We start from the raw sequence: 20,342 nt of genomic DNA, 5'->3' as shown, positions 1-20,342 counted from the left end.
CCAGCATAGAGACACCTGATCTACCAATTCAAAATAGACTTTTGCATTTTCTCTATGAATCTATTCCTCTTCTCATAATCATCATCTATCGTAAATTTTAGATCTATGGGTATCTGCTATATCCATCCGCCCTTGTCCATCTAGCAGCCAAGTAGTTGTTAGTCTAAGCACATCCAACTTTTTTTTTTCACCCCGCCAAAACGGAAAAGGAAAAATTCGTAACCATAACTATAAACAAGAAGATAGCGTTAAAAGCGGCCGCATTAATATCCACTTCTAATTTCAAGCCCGTCCCAGACTACCCAACTTCGTCTTTCCATACGCACCACCCTTCTCCTTCCTCAACTCCAAGGCCCGCCGATAAGGCGGGGCCGTAGGCGGCTGCACCGGATCCAAACTGACATGATCCGGCGGCAGCGTGTACGAGGCATCCGAATCCCAAGCCGAGAGATCACCGCATGCAATGAACCTAGGAATCCACCTGTTCTCGACAGCGAACTTCTCACCGGCAGACTTATACGCCAACGGCGTAGGCGTCACCGACGCCAACGAGTCATCGTGAAGCAGTCGCGCCTCCGTCTGGCTAGACTCCGCTGAAGCAGCGCCTAGGGTCGCCTCGGCCGGAGCATAGCGGGCCAGCTTGACGGGGCGTGCCTCGTCCTCGCTCTCGACCACCTCCACTCCGACGTTTCCGTCCGTTGAGACAGGAGGCGGGACAGCCACACCCCCGAAGATAGGGTTCTTCAGCGCCTCTGTTCCGGCGTGGATGGAAGGCGGGATGAATCCCTCGCACACGACGAACGCCTCCAGACTACTAGCGCGACTACTCCGCGGCTTCGCAACGCTGACTTTCTCGAACACAGTGCGGAGTTGCGCGTAGAGGAGATCGACGTCGCGGCCGCGGAAGATCTTGGCGACGAATTTGCCGCCGGGGCGGAGGACGCCCAGGGCGAGGTTGAGTGCCGAGTAAAGTAGTTGCGATTGGATGTAGATGTCGAGGTCGTGCAGGCCTGTTACGTCCGGAGCGCCGTCAGAGATGACCAGGTCGACGGGGTGAGGGGGACGAATGGCGGAGGGGGTGGTAGAGGTGGAGGTGGAGTCGTAGGCTTCAGGGTCCAAGGCGCGCAGGAGGAGGGGGATGGTGGAGGGGTGGGTGATGTCTGCTTTGAGGGTGGTGATGCCTTCGAGAGGCGCCATGGGTTGGAGATCGATGGAGACGATTTTGACGTTCTTGCGGGGTTTCAGTTCGGTCATGTCGGTATCTTCTGATGAGGTGGTTGTGGTGTTTGAGCCATTGCGGACTCGTTCGAGGGCTTCCTTTTCCTTGCGCTTCTTCTCGACCCAGGCGCGACGACCAAAACTCTCGCCCTTGATCAGAACGCGACTCAGCACTTGACTCCAGCTGCCCGGGGCGGCGCACAGATCGACGACTCGGGTGACTTTGTCTGGGTTCTCGTGCTCGAATAGATCGAATTGCTCGTCGATTTGGATCAGTTTGAAGGCGGATCGGGCGCGCCAGTTTTGTTCCTTGGCGAGACGGTAGTAGGCATCGCGCTTGTCTTTGGAGGATTTACCCATTGTGGCGGTGGGGGTGGGTGTTTTGTGGTGGAGGGAATTGAGGTTTTGGATGGCCCGGAGGAGGGATTTGAGGGGGATTTTCTCGTGGGGCGGCGATAAGATTAACTGGCGCTGGGCGGTATGGCGGCTTTCTGCCGCTTTTTTTTCTTCCCTTCGGCGGCTGCAACTTACGCTGCGGACGTTTGTTTCTCCTCGCATCTTACATTTTGTGTATTCGGTCGGGGTTAATTCTTGCAATTATGGGCCAGAAGAGACAGCGCGGCTCGAAAGGAGCTGATTTGCAGGCGAAAAAGAGGAAGAAGGATGTCACCGCGGCTGAGGAGAGTGAGGATCCGCTTGTCACCGTCAATGATCTTAACTGGAAAGAGGTCGCGCTGCCTGATCGGCTTGGGGATGCAGGTGGTTTCTTTGGATTGGAAGAAATTGACGGAGTAGAGGTTATCAAGGGTGGAAGTGAAGGACTTAGGTTCAAGGTATGTGGTGTTAGCTGGCGGTGTTCGGAGAGTGCTAATGGATCTTCCAGGCCGCACATGGCAAACCGAAGAAATCGATCCTGAAGAAGAAGGCGCCAGAGGAGGAAGAACCGAAGTTCGACGACGACGAGTGGTCCGGTTTCAGCGACAACGAAGCGACCGAGAAGAAGGACGCTGCACCGAAGGAAGACCAGAAAGACGAGCAGGAAGCCGGCAAACCCACGGCTGAGGAGAAGAAGAAGGCCAAGAAGGAAAGGCAGGCGGAGCAGAAGAAAGCCAAGAAAGAAGCAAAGCAGAAGACTACACCAAACCAGGAAGACAAGAGCATCAAGGCTGGACTCTCGTTTGCTGCACTCCAAGATGAAGAGGACGACGATGGCGTGGATGTTTCTGCTTGGGAGTCACTTGGGTTGTCTCCTGAGATCCTCACCGGTCTGTCGAAGATGAAGTTCACCACACCGACTCTTGTTCAAAAGTCCTGCATTCCCCAGATCTTAGATGGCCACGATGTGATCGGCAAGGCGTCGACAGGTTCCGGAAAGACATTGGCGTTCGGCATCCCCATCCTCGAGCACTATCTTGAGAAGAAACGGGAGGACTTGCGCGCTGGCAAGGAAGAGAAGAAGAAGGACTCCGCCCCTATTGCTCTTATTATGTCTCCCACCCGTGAATTGGCACATCAATTGGCTAAGCATATTGGCGAGCTTGCTCTCCACGCCCCCGGCTCCAGTGCCCGCATTGCACTCCTTACGGGTGGTCTGTCCGTGCAGAAGCAGCAGCGAGTGCTAGCTGGTGCTGACATCGTCATTGGTACCCCTGGTCGAGTATGGGAGGTGCTTAGCAGTGGTCAGGGTTTGATCCGCAAGATGAGTGACATCAAGTTCCTTGTCATTGATGAGGCGGACAGACTTCTGAGCGAGGGTCACTTTAAGGAAGCTGAGGAGATCCTCGGTGCTCTCGATCGCGTTGAGGATGGCGATTTTGGTGGCGACGATAGCGAAGACGAAGAGAAGGAGGATGCTCGCGCCCAGAGGCAGACGTTGGTCTTCTCCGCTACATTCCACCGCGACTTGCAGCAGAAGCTAGCCGGCAAAGCGCGTTGGACGGGAGGCGACATCATGAGCAACAAGGAGTCCATGGAATATCTCCTCCAGAAACTGAAGTTCCGCGAAGAAAAGCCCAAGTTCATTGACGTCAACCCGGTCTCGCAGATGGCTGAAGGCCTAAAGGAAGGCATTGTCGAATGTGGAGCTATGGAGAAGGTATGTGCAGTCGCTGCAGAAAGTTATTCATATGCTAATCGAACCTAGGATCTTTATCTCTACACTCTTTTGCTCTACAACCCCAAGCACCGGACACTTGTGTTCACCAACTCGATCTCCGCCGTCCGCCGTCTCACCCAATTGCTCCAGAACCTCGGCCTTCCCGCTCTCGCACTCCACTCCTCTATGGCCCAGAAAGCGCGTCTACGTTCAGTAGAGCGATTCTCCTCGCCCACATCCAATCCTAGCAGCATCCTCGTCGCCACAGACGTTGCTGCACGTGGTCTCGATATCAAGGGCATTGACTTCGTCATCCACTACCACGCTCCCCGCGCAGCCGACACCTACGTCCACCGTTCCGGACGTACCGCCCGTGCGGGTGCATCCGGAAAGAGTGTGATCATCTGCGCTCCGGAGGAAATGGTCGGAGTGGTTCGTCTGGCCGCCAAAGTCCACGCCAACATGGCCAATGGCAAGAAATTGCCGCTTGAGTCGCTGGAGCTCGACCGTCGGGTCGTCCTCCGGGTCCGTGACCGCGTGAACTTGGCCGCCAAGATCACCGATTTTAACATCGCCAAGGAGAAGATCTCCGCGGAAGATAACTGGCTCCAAAAGGCAGCAGAGGACCTTGGGGTTGAGTATGATAGCGAGGAGTTTGAGAGCGCCCAGGGCCGTGGTCGCGGCCGCGGACGTGGGCGCCAGGAACGGCAGCGCAAGGCTGGTGAGGTTACGAAGAATGAGTTGGCGGCCATGCGGGCAGAGTTGAAGCATCTGCTGTCTCAGCGAGTGAACGTAGGTGTGAGTGAGCGGTACCTCACGTCCGGACGGGTGGACATTGAGGCGTTGCTGCGTGGAGAGGGCAACAATTCATTCCTGGGCCAGGTGGATCCATTGGATTTCTAATGCTTGTATCTATTACGTTGTACAGAGTTGTTCATATACCACATGCAGAGAGAATCAGTCAATCGATTAGTAGATTGCTCATACACTTAAGCTCGACAAAAGTAAGATTATGTTGTCGCTTCTTGAACTTTCTAGAGCCCACCATGTGGATAAACATGTGGTAAAGTTGTAAAAGTATTACTACTACTAGTAGTAATTATGGGCTTGAAATGCACGGAGTCAGTTGAGTATGACTTCATCAAAGCGGTATATCACCAATAGCCTAATAAACTCCGTTCGACCGAGCAAAGAAGTGGAGATAGAACAGTAGGTATAAATCCACCTACTATTATCCCCTATTCACCGCTATGATGCTATCGACTCCATCACGGCATACAATTAACATTATAATGTAGTAACAAACCTAAAAATACCTCACCCCTAATAACCATACCCACCAGACACCTCCCCAACCAGGAAACCACCTAGAACCGGCAACACCTTCTATGCTCGTCTCAGCAACAGGTGTTCCTCAAATAAAACACACCGGCGCGTCAAAACTCTACCAATCCCAACACACCGGGTCTGCCCCACCCGCCCGATCCCTGCAAGTTGGGCGCCTCATCCCTGCAAGCCATCCCAACTAGCGCCATACCATAGCCTCCTATTGGCCAGACTAGTCCACGTTGATGAAATTCCACGTGGGCGGGGGCCCACTTTCCCGGATAGGCCAGGGTTTTTTTCATCTTTTTTTCCCTGTTCTGCCCGAAGGCAATTAGGCCTTTGCCTGTTGCATATTGCAGAAGCTGAGTTTCTGTCATTCGAGCAATAGCAGGTATCCTCAGGTTATTATATATATGTGAGTTGAACTAAGGAAAAGGTATGCAACAACCACAGACATCATCCCGTCTATGAAACCTACACATACATACAAACTACTACTAGTCTGAATCAATGATCAACACTAACCACCACCAAGACACACTAAGATCAAGACCACCATACCAACAGCATTGACTACTACATCAATCAATCAAAAAATGTCCCTCCCACGCACCACCACCACCATCACCCGCCTCCTCACCAAACGCCCACCCACCCACCTCATCATCCCTCACACCCAAATCCGCACCATCAAAGCTGGCGCCGCCTCCTCAGCCATCGAATCCCCCTCCACGCTCCCCTCCTACCATGACCGACTCGACCAGCCCCCAACCCCAACCCCAACCCCCCAATCGACGCTCTCAGCAGCCGAACACCTCATAACCACGCACCCACTCGTGCAATCCCTGCGCTCAAACCCCTCATACAAAGAATCCCGTCCCCATCTGCACATGAAATCCTCGCACCGGCCGAACCACTTCGTCGCGGGGACGCTCTCCGGCGCGAACAAGGTGACCGTGCCGCCGTATATGTTCACTTCTATTGTCAACCGCAAACCTTCCTCCTCCCAGGAGGGTACAACACCAAAAGAAGGAAAGGAATCTCCGCGCGCGCGCCTCATCTCAGTCTTTCATATCGGGCCGCAACTCTGCGGACATCCTGGGTATGTGCACGGAGGCTTGCTGAGCGTGATGTTCGATGAGGCGTTTGCGAGATGCGTCTCGGATTCGTTTAAGAGTGGGTTGGGCATGACGGCGAATTTGAATGTCGATTTTAGGAAGCCGGCGTTGCCGGAGCGGGTGTATGTGCTGAAGGCGGAGACGGTTAAGGTGGAGGGGAGGAAGGCGTGGGTGGAGGGTGAGATGAGGAGTATGCCTGCTCCTGGTAGTGGGGAGGGTGAGGAAGGGGAGACGGTCGTGGCGGAGGCCAGGGCGTTGTTTGTGGAGCCGAAGTTTGCGGAGGTAAGTTCTTTCATCCTTTTTTCCCCCCCTTTGGAGTTGAGTTTGATGGAGGGATGGGATGATGGCTGACTGATTGGTGTTGTGTAGTCCATGGTGCCGCTGTATCGGAATTGAAGTGTGAAAAATGCGGAGACAGGAGATAACAATACCCTTTCATTTTTTTGTGCGATAGACTATAGACCTATGTAATCAACAGATAGATACATCAGCAGACTAATAGACTCACTGGCCTCGGATACGAGTGGCATTTCTATCTAAATGGAATCATGAAGCAACACCCCCGGACGCCCTTCCCACAAAGGCACAGAAAGCAGACAAATGTGGCCCGAACGCAGATTCCCCCCCAAAAAGACAAGTGCCCTAGGCATTGCATGAATACCCCCTTTTGCAACCATCAGGGTATGTAGTTAGCTATCGTTCCGACGCACCATCAGTGCTCATTCGTGTTCTTTTTGCGTCATTCGAGATCCTCCATAGCATACTTTGAGTAGATCAACAGATCTTATGTGCAACAATCAGGACAAGTGGAAGGCTCCCTGGCCTTCTTTAATGGCAACTGACAGCCGCTCGCGGAGTACATCCAGGCTGCTGTAGTCTGGAAGCTTCAAGTAGTTGACACAGGTCATGACACTCGGCAGGTAATCATCTGGCGTGTAAGGCGGCTCGCTGGGACGGCACACCACCGTGAAGATGGGGGTGAGACTCTTGAAACCTGTATATTCATTAGTATATAATTCCCATACAATCACAACACAAAGTACGTACCGCCAATTGGGAGTTTGGGACTGCCAGTAACAAATTGTAAAAAGTCTCGCCGTTGTTGAGGGTTCAATTCACTCATCGTCTGAAGCAGATTCCGCACGCTTCGGCTGTCCATGTTGAAACCGTGATCGGCCTTGATCGAGTCCATCAGAGCTGCAGCAAAGCCGTTAGCTATCTCCAGAAATACATGTACAAGCGGATCCTTACTTTCAATAGTCCAGTCCTCCTCAGCCCGGCCAAACAGCATGACAAGCTCCTGTGGCGTGAACGTCCGAAGCGCGGAGTAGGGGAACACCTGAGAGAATCCGGCCCGGAAGGCCTCTACCTGTCGCTGGACACCGCTACCCAGAGTCATGTCTATCACCCTTTCGACATACTGATCAACGTTCTCGTTTGTTACGGGGATGTTGTAACCGTTCTTGATCAATTCGATGGCCGGGTAGCCGGGCAGGGTGAAATCCAAGCTCAGGTCTTCGACCTTGACTCCACCCACCTCGATCTGCTGCAGCGCTTGAGCCTTCTGGGCTTTCGACAGTGTCCGGTTGTCGTCCACGGCCTTCTTAGCGTCGGCAAACGACTTCAACAGAAGCAATGATTTTGCCAGATCATGGTCAACTGCCTTGACCGTGCCAAGAGAGGGGGCAACAGAAGATGAGCTGGCAGCGATTCGGAAGAAGGCCGGGTTGAAAGAAATGTCAATGATTCTCGAATCAAGCATGGACCGAGCAACAAACTTGCCCAGACACTTGAATAGCTGAAGCTGTTTTTTGCCAGATTCCGAAGCGGCTTGCTCCTCACTCATGGGTGCCGGGAAAAGGCCACGCTTGCCAAAGGCATACTCATCGCCGTGGACGGACTCATTCTCACGCCAAAGCTTGAGCTTCTTCTTTGAGAACTCCTTCGATACGGTAGAGTAGAACTCTAGTGTGGGACCAAGACCGGTACCGACTTCTTCGAAGTACTCAACTTCCAACACGCTGGGCGACGAACCGTACAACTCCATTACCTTCATAGCAGAGTCGAGAATACGGCTTCTCGAGATCCGTACTTTTTGTCGCTGTAGCCGCCCCAGAATAGGCCGATCATCGCGCCGGTGATCGTTGCGGTTGTCGTCGTTCTGAGAGTTGTGCCATCTCATCATCGCGCGAGAGTAGCCAAACGCCGTCGACTGAAGGAACAGATGCCGTGTCTCGAACGGGAAGAGGAACGGAAAGAGGCGGGCGAGATCTTCACTCCAGCTGGGAAGGCAGCTGCTTGCTACGATGAGTGGCTCTTCCAGTTGTCGATTGAGCTTGGCTGTAAGTTTCGTATTGATGAACTGTGCCAATGGCTCTGGCGTGAGAGCGACCAAGTCTTTGGTCTCTGCAAGTATATCATCAAGGGTGGTGTTCATCTCATGCAAGACACGAAGCAACTGGAGGATGGATGCCGTCGTTTGGTCTTGACTGAGCGACGCAGGCATATCACTGCTATCGTCCTTCGGTGTAGAACCGGATGCACCTTGAGTGAGCGTGGAAGGTTCCGGTGGGGGCGGACCTGGTGCCCGTCTGAACTTGACCGTATGAACGGCAGACCAAACATTCCGGGCATTGGGCTCAGCGTGCTGGCGGTTGTGATGAACAGCACGATAGATGGTGGTCTCGTTCGAGACCGGTTCACCGTCCACGCTGAACTCAATATGCCAGTCAGTCGGAATCGATGCCATAGCAGCCGCATATGAGGCGAAAGGCCGCCCGGCCATTGCCAGCGAACTGCCACCTGGAGGATTCTGCGCAGAACTGGAAGCAGACGCGGATGATTTGGATGCTGGCGTCGTTTGCGAGGGAGTAGCCACGCGAGTGCCGTCTTCCTTCCGAGCAGTGACCTTACCCGAAGATGCTAACTCCATGTTGACGGCAGTGGGGTCATGGACGTTATCATCCGAGAGATCGTCCTCTAAGTCATCAACGATGGCGTTCAGTTCTTCGTCCTCGCCGTCATCTTCTGGATCTTCATCATCACTCATTTGACGTTCATCGGCACACTCCAGGGGTTCATTCTCGTGCTCATTTTCACCTGAAGCTTGATGCCGACCGGACCGCCGAGACCGGGAGCTGTGGTCACGTCCCTCAGCTGGCGAATCGTTGGAACCTGAGCGTGTCTCTCCTGGGCGCTGTGGTCGCCCAGTGTTTGATGATGCTCGAGGCGTGGCGGCGGCATCGCTAGTAGGGAACTCTCCACCGGCCAGCTGATCTCGGAGGCGCGCCGCATTAGCGATTTGGTTGAGGATTGTTTCACGCGTGCGTGATGGTCTGGGCCGATCTGTAAGACTGATTCTAGGGTGAAGGAAATCATCCAGAGCCTTAAAGGTCGCTATCGCGTGGATGGAAACCATGATGTTTCGATACGTGCGAGGGATATCCGAATCTTCGTCCGCCACAAGCTTGAGTCTGAGTTGCTTGCCAAGCATGTAGGCGGCATTGCTACGCGTATTCTCCAATGAATTATGGCTGACGGTGGAGACCTCGAAATGCTCAGTCCGGCTGAGTAGATCCTGTAGCTTGTGAATGAGAACACTGAAGGGCGTGGTTGCTGTGCTTTGACTCTGGGCCTTTTCTGAAATGGTAGATCCCATGAAAGCTTGTAGGAAAGCCGCCCGAGCCTCACGCATGGAAGTGGCTAATAGACTGGTTAGCAAGGAGCCTCTAATGAGGTTGGCACAAAACTTACCTTGAAAATCTCCGAATACATCGAGCAGCACCTTGATGATACCGGAGTTGAGTAGTTCCGAGCTCGTGATGCTTTCCAGTGCATCGCCATCAAAATAGGTTGCAAGCTTTTTGAAAAGCGCAAGGCCGTCTTCATCACCTTCGCCAGCATAGAACGCCTCAATCTGCGCTGCAAGGGTCTTAAGTTCGTTCAAAGTCTCCAAAGCCTTGTCCCGCATATCTCTTCCTTGGCTGGCTTCGTAGATATCAACGAAGGCACGAGCATCGCGGATAACAATATCTCGCATAGCGTTCTCGATTCTGGCAGAAAGGGCATGACTGGAGAAGGATGAGGAGCTTGCAGACTCAGACATATCGTCGTTGTCTTCGTCGTCCTGCTCATCATAATCATCTCCTCCCTCGGCATCGTCGCCACCATTGTCTTCCGCGCTGCCAACCGCATCGTTTCCACCGTGGGATGGCTTAGCGTCCACAGCAGCATCCTGGGCAGGCGATGAATCGCTCGCTGGCTTCCCCTGCTTTTCTGTGGATAGTGGTCCCTCGGCAAGCTTGAATATCTCGGAAATGACACCTTCACGGTGGAATTGGTGTCGATAAACATGCTCCAAGCGCTGAAACAAGATCTCTGCACAGCGCAGCGCAGAGGACACCAGACTCGGGTGGTCCTTCTGTGAGAGGATGGCCGCTAAGAACGACGCATACGGGACCGTCCGCAATGCCTCTTCAATCAGGCTGGCATCTAGGTTATGCAGCATCTTGTGCTGAGCGGTCAGGACCTTTTGGCGCACCTCTAGGTTAACAGTACTAGAGTAAGCATCGGTCAAGGTTGGCAGCAAGATCATAGCGAAGCGCTTCAATTCCGTCTTGCAGTCCACAAGCAAGGAGCGCCGTTTCTCCTCAGATTCCTTGGCCTTGGGTGATTTTGGTTGGCGAGCAGCATCGCCCTCAGCAGGCAAGCCAGCCAAACCATCCGCCGAGAGAAAGAACCGGTTCGGGGCACCCGGTAAGAGCTCACAAATAACATTGAGAGTTTCGAACACCTGTTCGCGGGGCCGATGAATAAGCGCTTGCATAACAAGAACACTGTCCATCTTGACAGCAGTGCCCTCTAGGTTTGCCGGCGGCGATACTCCCGTCAGAATCTGATAAAGAGTGTCGACCACATCCATCTTGAGCAATTCAACGGACAGTCTCGGACTCGCTTTTGACGTGATGGCCAACACGCGGAGGAACTGTGTATGAATGTGCGGCCCGATGAGATTGGTAGTGCCGGGCAACAGCAGCCGAAGCACAGCCTTGAGCATGGCAGGTTCGATGAGCTCTTCCAGCTTCTCTGGCTTATGCTTAAAGCTCTCAACAATGCGAGAGACACATAGACAGCCCTGCTCGACAACCTTGGGATCGTTGCTTGCGAGAACATTGAGCAGAGTGGGCATGACGTCTCTAACCACGGGGAACGAATCGTGAGGAAGGTTACGGCAGCAATTAGCGGCTGTTGTGACTGCCGTACGCTGTGTGCTAGTTGGGAAGAAATCAAGATACGTCAAGCAAGCCGTTAAGCCCCCTTCGCGAACGATAGACGCGGGAAAATCCACGGATATCTTCGCCAGAGTCTGCAGCAACTAGTTAGCCTGCCAACCCAAACAGGGGCATACGGATAACAAAGATCCAGGAATGACTTACGCTGAGAGCTTGCTCAGCCAAATCGATGAATTGAATGTCCAGCAACTTCTGACAAAGGACGGGGACAGCTCCTCCGTAAACAACATTGGCCACGGAGCCACGTAAGGCCTCCATCAAATTGGCCAGGCAGCGACATGCGAGAAGCATGATCTCCGGGTTTTCCTCACCGAAGTCGTTTGGCTGCATCAAGGCGACCAATTCCTTTACATACGGATCTGGGGAAAACTGGCCGGAAAGATTATCCTCATTTGATACAAGTAGTAGATCAGAGAGCTCCTGCAGAGCGATCAGCTGAATGGACGGGTCATCCTTCATCCTCAGGTTGCATAGAATATCTCGCAAACGCGAAGACATGCCCGACATCATGCCGCTCAAAGCACGGAGGGTGCTTTGCAGACCCAAGGGGCTCCGCGACCCAAACAGACTGTTGTGGAAAAGGTCCCCATCATCCTCGTCGTCATCGTCATCCAGACCAGAGGGGATGGTTCCCTCGTGGCTATCACTTGGGGGAGAAGAATCCCGTTCTTCGCTTAGTTCTTGATCCTCCATCTCCTCTTCCGCCTCCTTCATAATAGTGTCGGGACTGGCTCTGGAAGGGCGCTTCTTTTGTCGACGAGGCGATGACTGAGCTGCTGAGGCATTATCTATCACAAGAGTCAGGTCGTTCTATCCACAGAGGCGCAGACATGTGCCTCCCAGGGTTGGAGAACTTCTCCACCGGGCCGTTCCATTCTCACCTTGTGACACCTTCCCGCTCCTGCTTGACTTCCGTCTAGACGCCGGAGGGGAGGTCTGATTCCTTGATGAATCCTCGGCGGGATGTGATGAAGGACTGAAAACATGGTACAGTCAGCCCGCATACTCTCAAGATCCCCATCGTAACTTACCCAGATTGGGACATCGCTGGACGATTGCGAGTACCGCGGCGGGTGGTTGCAGGAGACTGCGCCGCTCGAGGGGGAGTTGCGCGTCGCTGTCGCTTGGCTTTTCGGGGAGGGGAGGAGGGATTTGATTGTTCCGGGGCGTCTACCGATCGATCACGTCGCGCAGGGGCCTTTCGCTTCCGGTTTGAAGCCGAACCAGCGGCCGCGTTCGCAGGAGAGGGACCGGAGCCGGTAGACGGAAGAGAGTCTGCAGCTACTCTCGCGGCGGAGCGAGTGATTCTGGAGGACATGAGAAAACGTTCACTTCCAGGATGTGGGTGGGACAGAGGTGGAGAGTGTCGTGTGTGCGATCAGGATGAAGATGAAAACAGCTTGTAGTGTGATGAGGGGAATTCCCACCCGACCCAGATAGCAAACGATTATGACGGTGATGGTTCCCGTCAAGTACGCAGCTGGTGGGTAGAGCTCTCCATCCACCCAAACAGTTGGACAGGCCTGTAGGGAACGGGCTCTTGCGGGGGTACCACGAAAGAGGGGAAAGAATCCAAGATCAGGTCACAGGGCACAGGGCCAAAGAGTGAAGGGCAAAGAGATCAGGTATGTACCTAGCGGCAGTGGCGGAAGGTCCAGCAGAGGTTGGCTGAGTGGAAGAGTCCTCAAGAGGGTCCTGGCGGTGAGCACTGGGCCTTTGTCTGGCCATATGTCGATTGCTAACGAGAGCTAGATAAGGAGGGCTCGCTCGTCACTTGTCACCGTTAACCCGCCATCCGTTACCCTAGGGAAGTTGACCAAGCGTGGGTAGAATGGCGAATTGGGTTCCGTCGACGATCCGGGGGAGGGTTGTAGCTGAGGGACGGCCGATCGGGGGAGGACGTGAAGGGGGCGATACTTGAGAGAACAAAGGTGTTCACTGGTAACAAAGGAGTGATCAATTAATAATATATACCAGAAAGTGCAGATGATCGTTAAGGGTCGTTGTTGAGAACAGAGGAACGTGAATCGGGGTGAAATGGAAGTGGTGGTGGATGAGGTGATGGTGAAGGACGGAGTTTGGGGGGGAAGATGATTGACGTGGTTGGCGGTGGTGAGTGACGCCGGCCTGAGGAAGCCAGTCCGGAAGGCGTCAGACAGCCAAAGTGCAGCCTCAACCACTATCTACCACCACTAGAGAGGTTACGGCATTTTCCTATATAAAGCCCCAAACTGTTGGGGTTTTCGGTGCGGAATAAACCACAATTTTGGGCTGGATAATTTATCTAACTAGTTCACCTGGACCAACGCGGTCAACAGGGTTTGACCTCTTCATGTACTCTTGTGTGTCCAGTAGTTAGTTATCTGCCGTAGAAGCTGATTAATAACATGACCCATCCCAGTAGCCAAGGACCAAAGGGCTAGAATGGCTGTATATATCATTAATCCTCATATTAATCTGCTGCAGCCCCGCTAAATGTATATGGTTTCTTCAGTAGCCATCAACCATGTCCGTTCCTGATGTAGCCTGTGGTCGGACTTGAACGCGCAAATGCATATCCCGCTTTGGGCTATTTCCTAGCACTAGTAATAGTAATGTTGCAATCCACAGACATCGGGAGGTTACCACTAAGGTGCCATCACCAAATCTTCAGTAATACCTACTATCACTACATTCACATGAAATCCATACTGTAAATGGGTAGCGTGACAGGCCCCTTGCTGATACTCCTTGACACTATTTATAAGTTATAATTGGCTACCTGGGGGGCAGTGATAATCATAATAAACATACCCATATGGTACTTTATGTATTATATGAGAAAACTGCACATAGGCGAACAGACCACTTGGCTTGCCTCCTCCTGATCGATGCAGAGAGCTGGCAAATTTTCTCGGTAAGTACCTTGGTGTTGCGCCATACTGCCATGATCTGCATTTTTTTCCCTATCAGAGCATCACATCTGTGACATTCCACCCAGTGCAGAACTGCAGATGACTGCATTGCATCTGCGCGGGGGGTTCATTGAATCTTATCGCGTGCGTGCCTCGGATTCATTACCCGGTCGGATGTGTGAACAGCTTTGATTCTGTTAATCCACGGTTAATTCACGATGCATGCAAGAGTTGAGGAGGATGATAGTTATGCCTAATGGAGCCATAGACAGCACCGTAACGGCTATAGCGTCGGGCTGGTCTCCACCTTGATGACCTAGATTCTTTTGGGAAAATCTTGCGGCAAGACAGGGTAATTCTGCCCGTGTATGGAGTAGATAGGCGAAGCAGTTCTTCCCGAACCATGCGGAGTGAGTGGACTGTCGCCAGGGGGATGGTGACTCACTCCAATCTAATCAATTGGGGGATGTCTGCCAACAACTGTTATAGGAAGTGTGGATTGGAGATGACTGGCTTGGGAGAGAAGAATCCTGTAGGGAGATTAATTCAAGGGATGCCTTCCAGACCGGCCCTTGAGGGGTTAAACATGAAATAGGATGGATGACAGACATCAAGTACCCCCTCACAGGGCTGTTGTGCTGGGCCCGATCGATGGAGAGATAGATAGCCGGTTACCGGGTATGTGGGTATGTGACGGACATATACCACTTTGGGGTGCCATTCTCGTTATTATGTCGAGTCAAACACTCCAGGTGAGCTAGGTGGGAGAATGACAGCCTGCTAGGCACACCATGATTGCCTGCGCGTCCAGGATGCGGGACAATACTATAAGAGTAAGTAAGATGGGGCTCGGTGGTAAATGCTCAATACGGTGAAATTGATGATGTGATCGCGCCCCGAGGCACACCGAACGTCCGTCTTGGTCGTTTTTTCTTCCCCGCCCGCCTCTTGCATTTCCCCCACGCTGACTAACCCCCCTGCGCCCGCATCCCATCCTTTTACCGGCGAACTCAAATCTCATCCATCGTCCATATCATCTCTCTTCGCCATTCCATCCCTCCTGATCTCTCTTCCGTCTGTCTCCGACTCATTCTCCCAACCAATTTCCATCGATTTTGGGCCAGATTTGGTCCCTCCCAGCCTCTCCCACCACTCTGGGACACCATTCTGCCTCTCATCTGCAACCATGACCGACGCAATCAGTGACGATGTCCACCGGCGATCCTCGCCTTTGCCTCCGGCTCCGATGGACGACTACACCTTCCCGGAGCTTCGTCTGAAGCGCACAATGGACGACCCCGAAAAGACCCCGCTTCTCTTGGTGGCCTGTGGCTCCTTCTCACCCATCACCTACCTGCACCTGCGCATGTTCGAAATGGCCGCCGATTACGTCAAATTCAGCACGGACTTTGAGCTGGTCGGGGGTTACCTATCCCCCGTGTCTGACGCCTATCGTAAGGCCGGTCTGGCTAGCGCTGAACATCGGTAAGACACTCATGTCCCACCCTACCATCCTACCAAACGTACTTTCCGCACCATCCGCCTTCGTTCATGCGCTAACTGCAATGAATTCAACAGTGTCGCTATGTGCCAACTCGCCGTGGATCAGACCTCTGACTGGCTGATGGTTGATACGTGGGAACCGATGCAGAAGGAGTACCAACCGACAGCCGTGGTGTTGGACCATTTCGATCATGAGATCAACACTGTACGACAGGGCATCGAGGCCGGCAATGGTACTCGCAAGCCCATCCAGATTGCTCTGCTGGCAGGTGCAGATCTGGTCCATACCATGTCAACTCCTGGAGTCTGGAGCGAAAAGGATCTTGACCACATTCTCGGAAAATACGGCGTATGTTTCTTGCCCCTTTGCATCCTTTTTTCGGGATCTCCGCTAATACTCTTCCCAGACTTTCATCGTGGAACGCACCGGAACCGACATTGACGAAGCGCTCGCTGCCCTGCAAACGTGGAAGAAAAACATCCATGTCATTCAACAACTCATCCAAAATGACGTCAGCAGCACCAAGATCCGTCTGTTCCTGAGACGTGACATGAGCGTCCGGTACCTGATTCCCGTCCCTGTAATCCATTATATCGAACAACACAACCTCTACAAGGACGACAGCACAGCATCAACCGACAAGGGCAAAGGCCGACAAGAACCCGGATCGTCGGGGTGAATCGCCTTCCGGTGATTTCCACTCCCCGCTTTGAAACGAACTATCCGAGTCGTTCCGCTTTCACCACCACAGGAAGACTCGAGCACAGGCGGAAGAGAGAGAAAGAGAACAAATGGGCATCCATTGTAACAGAGTCAGCCCCGGTCGTCTCATGAACTCATTGAGATACCTAGTCCAAAGACCGCGCGGGATATCTCGGCCTGGTGCCGGAGACATCATCACATCTCCCGCTGTATCATAGACCTCTTCTCTCTCTCTTCGTTCATCATTTTGTTACCCTGCCTCTTTCAAAATGTGCTTGATAAACCACTCCAGTGACATCCGCGCCCCTTTGATTCCGACCGGGCACGGATACCACGGTGAAACGGGACATGAACCACCCCCTTCCATATTCCCCACCTATAATGGTGGACGTCGGTTTCCAAAAGAAAAGAACTCAGGTCATGTTTTGATGCTATGTCCTTTTGATTATATCAGGCGTTCCGCACTGTTACGAGTAATGCGTTGAAGATACCATAGATTAATATTCTGCCTCCCTCCTTTTTTTATCGGCCTGCTTTTTGTGTGCTGCTATCATGTCCCAACGATGATGTTTATACCCTGTTTATCTTGCTTCTGGCTCTTTTGAGATATGTGTACCGATACGTTAGATGATTACCTACAAAGATGATGGTAGAATTAGACTTGAGATCGGACAAACAAACAAAACAAGTACCATTTTCCTTTCCTGCTGTCATGATCGTGAGAGATCGGGTATCTAGTGCTAAATAGTAAGAATGATAAGTCTTCTATACTGAATCCACAAAGAACGCGGAGTGATTGAAGTTGTATGTATGAAGGTGGGTATGGACAGCAACAGGGATCCCACAAGAATAGTAGTAATATGTAAGTGAGAAATATAGACAACCCGAAAAGTCGAAGATTGAAACCTGCTGAGGTTGCAACATAATGACATACCCCACCAGCAGACAAACCTATTCCAGGTATGGGATACATGTCCCCAAAGCTATCTATTGCGGTTGAAACGGAAAATTTATAAGACAAAAGGCAAAAGGACACAACAAAAATCAGGCATGAGTTCATATTCATATACATCATCAGGAGGTTCAGAGTGGGGAGGGGATATAAATATTTTTTAGTCATCACAATCATTCCATAGATCCTCAGCTTCTATGACCCCGAGACAGTGGTCGGGGTTGGTATCGTCCATGACGGCTACCACGGTCACGGGGGTGCCTGAGGATGCACCGGCCTCGGAGACCAGCCGGCGCGCGTCATCGATGGTGCTCGAGCTCGTAAGGCGGAACCAGTCTTTGCGGGAGACCCCAAAAGGTAGACCCAGTTCAGTGAAGGCAGCAACGTGCATATCTACATAGTTGCTCTGGGAGACGAAGCGGAGATGCCGTGGGGGCACGATTTCGGACGGTGAGAGATGAACCCATGACTTGGCGTTGGGGTGCTGGATTGCAGTGAGGAGAATGTCCAGAAGACGGACTTTACCCGAGACAGACACCCTGGGAATTTGATCGAGTGACACGAGCATGTCACGGACGAGTGGACGCTGATTGGGTTTGCCCTCTGACTGCGGGAATGAGTTCGTGGTCTGTTGGGCTGGAATATAGTCTGATGGGGCGGCAGAACTTGATGCGGACGACATGCTCATAGGCGTCAAAGCCATGGATGCAGCGCCGATAGCACCGCCAGGGTGGAAGCCCTTGAAGATCTCCGCCGGTCCTCTGCCAGGAGCTGTATGTAGCCGCCGAGCCGTAGCGATAGCCAGTGCATCTCCCAGCGATAAGGCTACCGTGGTGGACGAGGTCGGGGCACATACGCCGATCGAGGTCTCTTCATCCTCATGGATCGGTGCCGGCAAGAGGATCCCCATGTTTGACGGGTGGAAAGAAAGGAGAGGACAAGTCGACGAGACCATATGGGAAGTGATAGCAATAACCGTAACGGTTGAAGGAATATGAGGAAGCATGAGCAAAAGCTCCGGAGTGCGGCCCGAGAAAGATATTAACAATAGTGTATCATGCTGGTGCATTCAATTCCAGTCAGTGTGTGGTTCTCCCTCAAACATAGGCCAGGCCAGGACATCCTTACCGGTCGTATCATGCCCAGGTCGCCGTGCAAGGCTTCCGTGGGGTGCAGAAAGGCACTGTAGATTCCCATACTATTCATGGTGGCTTCCAGTTTCTGAGCGATCTTGCCACTCTTGCCGACACCGCAGCAGACCAATTTCCCGCCATGCTTGATGGTGCGTACGATCTGAGCCACCGCGCGCGCGAGGTTATCTTGAGCCAACGGATCGGTCTGGTAGATGTGCTCCAGATGCGCCAGAGCGGCGCGCTCCGCCGCGATAACCTGCAGGGCTGAAGCCACGGGCGCAGTGTCCTTGGCTCCCATTAGCGGGACTTCGGAGGGATCTGGAGGAGTCATCGGAAGGAGGAAATCATCGTGGATGGAGGGGTTGGACTCCGGGAGGGGCATGGCGGGCGACAGCGGGATCGCGAATGGCTGCTTCAGGTGCCCCATGGTCATGAAACCATTCTGTGGTGGGGAAGAGAAAGAGAGGGAAAGAGAGTGAGACGGCGCCTTTCTCCCAGGAGGTAAGCCTGGGAAGAAAGATCCCGGACGCGAACCTGGAGACGCAGTTGAAGAGGGGAAAGGAGGAGAAATCCGATGGTGGGGGGCAAAACAGAAACAAAAAAAGTGGAGGGGGGAAAAGAAGAGAGGAGGGAAGGGAAAGCCCGGGTGGCTGATTTTGGTGATGGGATTATCTAGACTACTACTACGGATATTAGAGATAAAGAAAAGTTGCCTCGGATCGGATGTCCTTCTCCAATCCGCTTGCTAGAGCTGACCACCTCCCCGAACGATTAGAAATGAAATCTGGTCTTCCTTTTGCACCACCTTCTAGATCCCGACGCATGCATCCTTCTACGCTCTTCTAAGTTCTAAACCCCTACTTAGTCGGTCTCCGCCCGGCCATTCGGAATCCGCCATCACACCATCCGCAACGCTGCTGATGTCTTGCAGATCCATTCCCCGCTGCCGTTCCGGACACGCTCAATTGTCTTCCATGTCAATATTTGACTATCAATATTATTACAGTGGCGAAAAGATAATGCTAGTGTACACTGTCTGAAACAATTCATCCATCCATCCATCCTTTCAGTTGCCCCTCTTAAGCCCGGTTAAGCGGCTTGATACCCTTGTGGATAGCGGCAATTCCCCCAGTCAGATTCTCGAAGCCACGTCCCGGGATCATGAAGCCAGCCTTCTGGATCATGCCGCGGAACTCCTCCTGGCTAGGGAACTGCTCAATACTCTCCACCAAGTACTGGTAGCTGTCCCGATCACCGGCCACCAGCTGACCAATCATGGGAATGGCGCTGAAACTCCACTGCTTGTAGACCGCATTGAACAGGGCATTGTCGACCTTGCTGAACTCCATGCAGGCAAACACACCACCGGGCTTCAGCACACGGAACGCTTCGTTCAGGGCTGCCTGCTTATCCGTGAAGTTGCGGATACCGAAAACAACAGTGTAGAGGTCCACCGAGTTATCCGGAATGGAAGGCATAGACTGCGCATTGCCCTGCATGAACGACAGTCTGTTTGTGTTGTAGTAAGGCGTCTGCACGCTGCGCTTCTGACCCTCCGCCAGCATGTCCGGGTTGATATCGGCGATCGTTACGCGGGTCTCGTGGTCATTGTTGATGTTCGTCGCGTGGTCCAGCATGCGAAACGCGATGTCGCCCGTCCCGCCGGCGATATCGAGAATGTTCCAACCACGGCCGGCCGTATCGTGTTCGCGAGAGGGAAGTGCGGATCCGGGGTTGAGAGAGCGGACAAAGTGATCTTTCCACAGACGGTGGATGCCCAGCGACATCATGTCGTTCATCACATCGTAGGACGAGGCAACGGAGCTGAAGACGGCTCCCACTAAACATTGAGACAAACGTTAGTAAAATCTTTCTTTATCCAATTCTATAGATGCAAATGTTCCTAGATAAACCTACCCAAAGACTCCTTCTGCGCTTCAGGAACATTTTGGAAGCCGAAATGGGTCATGCGATCATCCTGGTTGACCTTGGGCGGATCCTGGGCATGTCGTGTGCAGGAGAAACAGCGGTATGATGTCTCCGGGACGATAAATCGTCTCCGGGCTTGCAATTGGAGGCTCCTCCAGACGGTGCGGGACGACATGATGG

The 20,342-nt window shown here is 52.9% G+C and overlaps 7 protein-coding genes across 7 annotated transcripts; 3 read left to right on the top strand and 4 right to left on the bottom strand.

Moving 5' to 3' along the window:
• Window positions 1-282: 282 nt before the first annotated feature.
• Window positions 283-1,578, bottom strand: AtWU_06911 (tRNA methyltransferase TRM7; the record flags this gene model as incomplete). The annotated part of the gene is made up of 1 exon (XM_035502020.1): window positions 283-1,578. The coding sequence occupies one exon, from the start codon at window positions 1,576-1,578 to the stop codon at window positions 283-285; it is 1,296 nt and encodes a 431-aa protein (XP_035357913.1).
• Window positions 1,579-1,817: 239 nt separating this feature from the next.
• mak5 (ATP-dependent RNA helicase MAK5) lies at window positions 1,818-4,216 on the top strand (the record flags this gene model as incomplete). The annotated part of the gene is made up of 3 exons (XM_035502019.1): window positions 1,818-2,051; window positions 2,102-3,313; window positions 3,362-4,216. The coding sequence occupies 3 exons, from the start codon at window positions 1,818-1,820 to the stop codon at window positions 4,214-4,216; spliced, it is 2,301 nt and encodes a 766-aa protein (XP_035357912.1).
• A 1,019-nt stretch (window positions 4,217-5,235) lies between these two features.
• On the top strand, window positions 5,236-6,153 carry AtWU_06909 (PaaI family thioesterase; the record flags this gene model as incomplete). Its single annotated transcript, XM_035502018.1, has 2 exons — window positions 5,236-6,039; window positions 6,127-6,153. The coding sequence occupies 2 exons, from the start codon at window positions 5,236-5,238 to the stop codon at window positions 6,151-6,153; spliced, it is 831 nt and encodes a 276-aa protein (XP_035357911.1).
• Window positions 6,154-6,554: 401 nt separating this feature from the next.
• On the bottom strand, window positions 6,555-12,776 carry AtWU_06908 (HECT-type E3 ubiquitin transferase UFD4; the record flags this gene model as incomplete). The annotated part of the gene is made up of 8 exons (XM_035502017.1): window positions 6,555-6,751; window positions 6,805-6,954; window positions 7,009-9,459; window positions 9,511-11,122; window positions 11,193-11,836; window positions 11,930-12,024; window positions 12,080-12,355; window positions 12,682-12,776. 8 exons carry the CDS (start codon window positions 12,774-12,776, stop codon window positions 6,555-6,557), a joined length of 5,520 nt encoding a protein of 1,839 aa, XP_035357910.1.
• Window positions 12,777-15,128: 2,352 nt separating this feature from the next.
• On the top strand, window positions 15,129-16,125 carry AtWU_06907 (nicotinamide/nicotinic acid mononucleotide adenylyltransferase; the record flags this gene model as incomplete). The annotated part of the gene is made up of 3 exons (XM_035502016.1): window positions 15,129-15,427; window positions 15,521-15,794; window positions 15,853-16,125. 3 exons carry the CDS (start codon window positions 15,129-15,131, stop codon window positions 16,123-16,125), a joined length of 846 nt encoding a protein of 281 aa, XP_035357909.1.
• Window positions 16,126-17,260: 1,135 nt separating this feature from the next.
• On the bottom strand, window positions 17,261-18,615 carry AtWU_06906 (SIS domain-containing protein; the record flags this gene model as incomplete). Its single annotated transcript, XM_035502015.1, has 2 exons — window positions 17,261-18,160; window positions 18,229-18,615. The coding sequence occupies 2 exons, from the start codon at window positions 18,613-18,615 to the stop codon at window positions 17,261-17,263; spliced, it is 1,287 nt and encodes a 428-aa protein (XP_035357908.1).
• A 697-nt stretch (window positions 18,616-19,312) lies between these two features.
• Window positions 19,313-20,337, bottom strand: AtWU_06905 (class I SAM-dependent methyltransferase; the record flags this gene model as incomplete). Its single annotated transcript, XM_035502014.1, has 2 exons — window positions 19,313-20,073; window positions 20,151-20,337. 2 exons carry the CDS (start codon window positions 20,335-20,337, stop codon window positions 19,313-19,315), a joined length of 948 nt encoding a protein of 315 aa, XP_035357907.1.
• Window positions 20,338-20,342: the final 5 nt, after the last annotated feature.

The sequence above is a fragment of the Aspergillus tubingensis genome, assembly GCF_013340325.1.
Source record: "Aspergillus tubingensis WU-2223L DNA, scaffold_8, whole genome shotgun sequence".
NCBI classification, from domain to species: Eukaryota; Fungi; Ascomycota; class Eurotiomycetes; order Eurotiales; family Aspergillaceae; genus Aspergillus; species Aspergillus tubingensis.
Note: the sequence above shows the minus strand (reverse complement) of the source record. Positions and strands in the feature narration are given on the sequence as shown.